General features: G+C 72.4%; 1 protein-coding gene across 3 annotated transcripts in view; it reads right to left on the bottom strand.

Moving 5' to 3' along the window:
- Positions 1-239, bottom strand: part of TFAP2A (transcription factor AP-2 alpha (activating enhancer binding protein 2 alpha)) — a 17,492-nt gene that overhangs the window by 5,194 nt on the left and 12,059 nt on the right. For all 3 annotated transcript variants that reach the window (XM_010573227.1, XM_010573228.1, XM_010573226.1), the window contains one exon: positions 83-239. This exon is cut by the window's right edge and continues 39 nt beyond it. In XM_010573227.1, the coding sequence (XP_010571529.1) occupies positions 83-239 (157 nt within the window). The remainder of the gene's footprint in view (positions 1-82) is intronic.

Here is a 239-nt window from a genome sequence, read left to right as displayed (position 1 = left end):
TTCCCGCCCTCCCGGCCCGGCCCGGCGGCAGCGGGCGTTATCGGGCGCCATCCCGCCTCCCGCGTTTCCCCCCGCCCCTCACCTCCGGAGCACTCCGCCCAGCAGGGAGGCGTTGAGGCACTCGGGCGGCGAGAGGCGTCTCTGCACTTCCGCCACCGTGACCTTGTACTTGGAGGTGGAGCTGAGCAGCGAGAGGCGGCCCGGCACCGAGCAGAAGACCTCGTTGGGGTTCACCACCC

Source organism: Haliaeetus leucocephalus, unplaced genomic scaffold (assembly GCF_000737465.1).
Source record: "Haliaeetus leucocephalus isolate CR32 unplaced genomic scaffold, Haliaeetus_leucocephalus-4.0 Scaffold373, whole genome shotgun sequence".
NCBI classification, from domain to species: domain Eukaryota; kingdom Metazoa; phylum Chordata; class Aves; order Accipitriformes; family Accipitridae; genus Haliaeetus; species Haliaeetus leucocephalus.
This window is presented reverse-complemented; position numbering and strand designations above follow the sequence as displayed.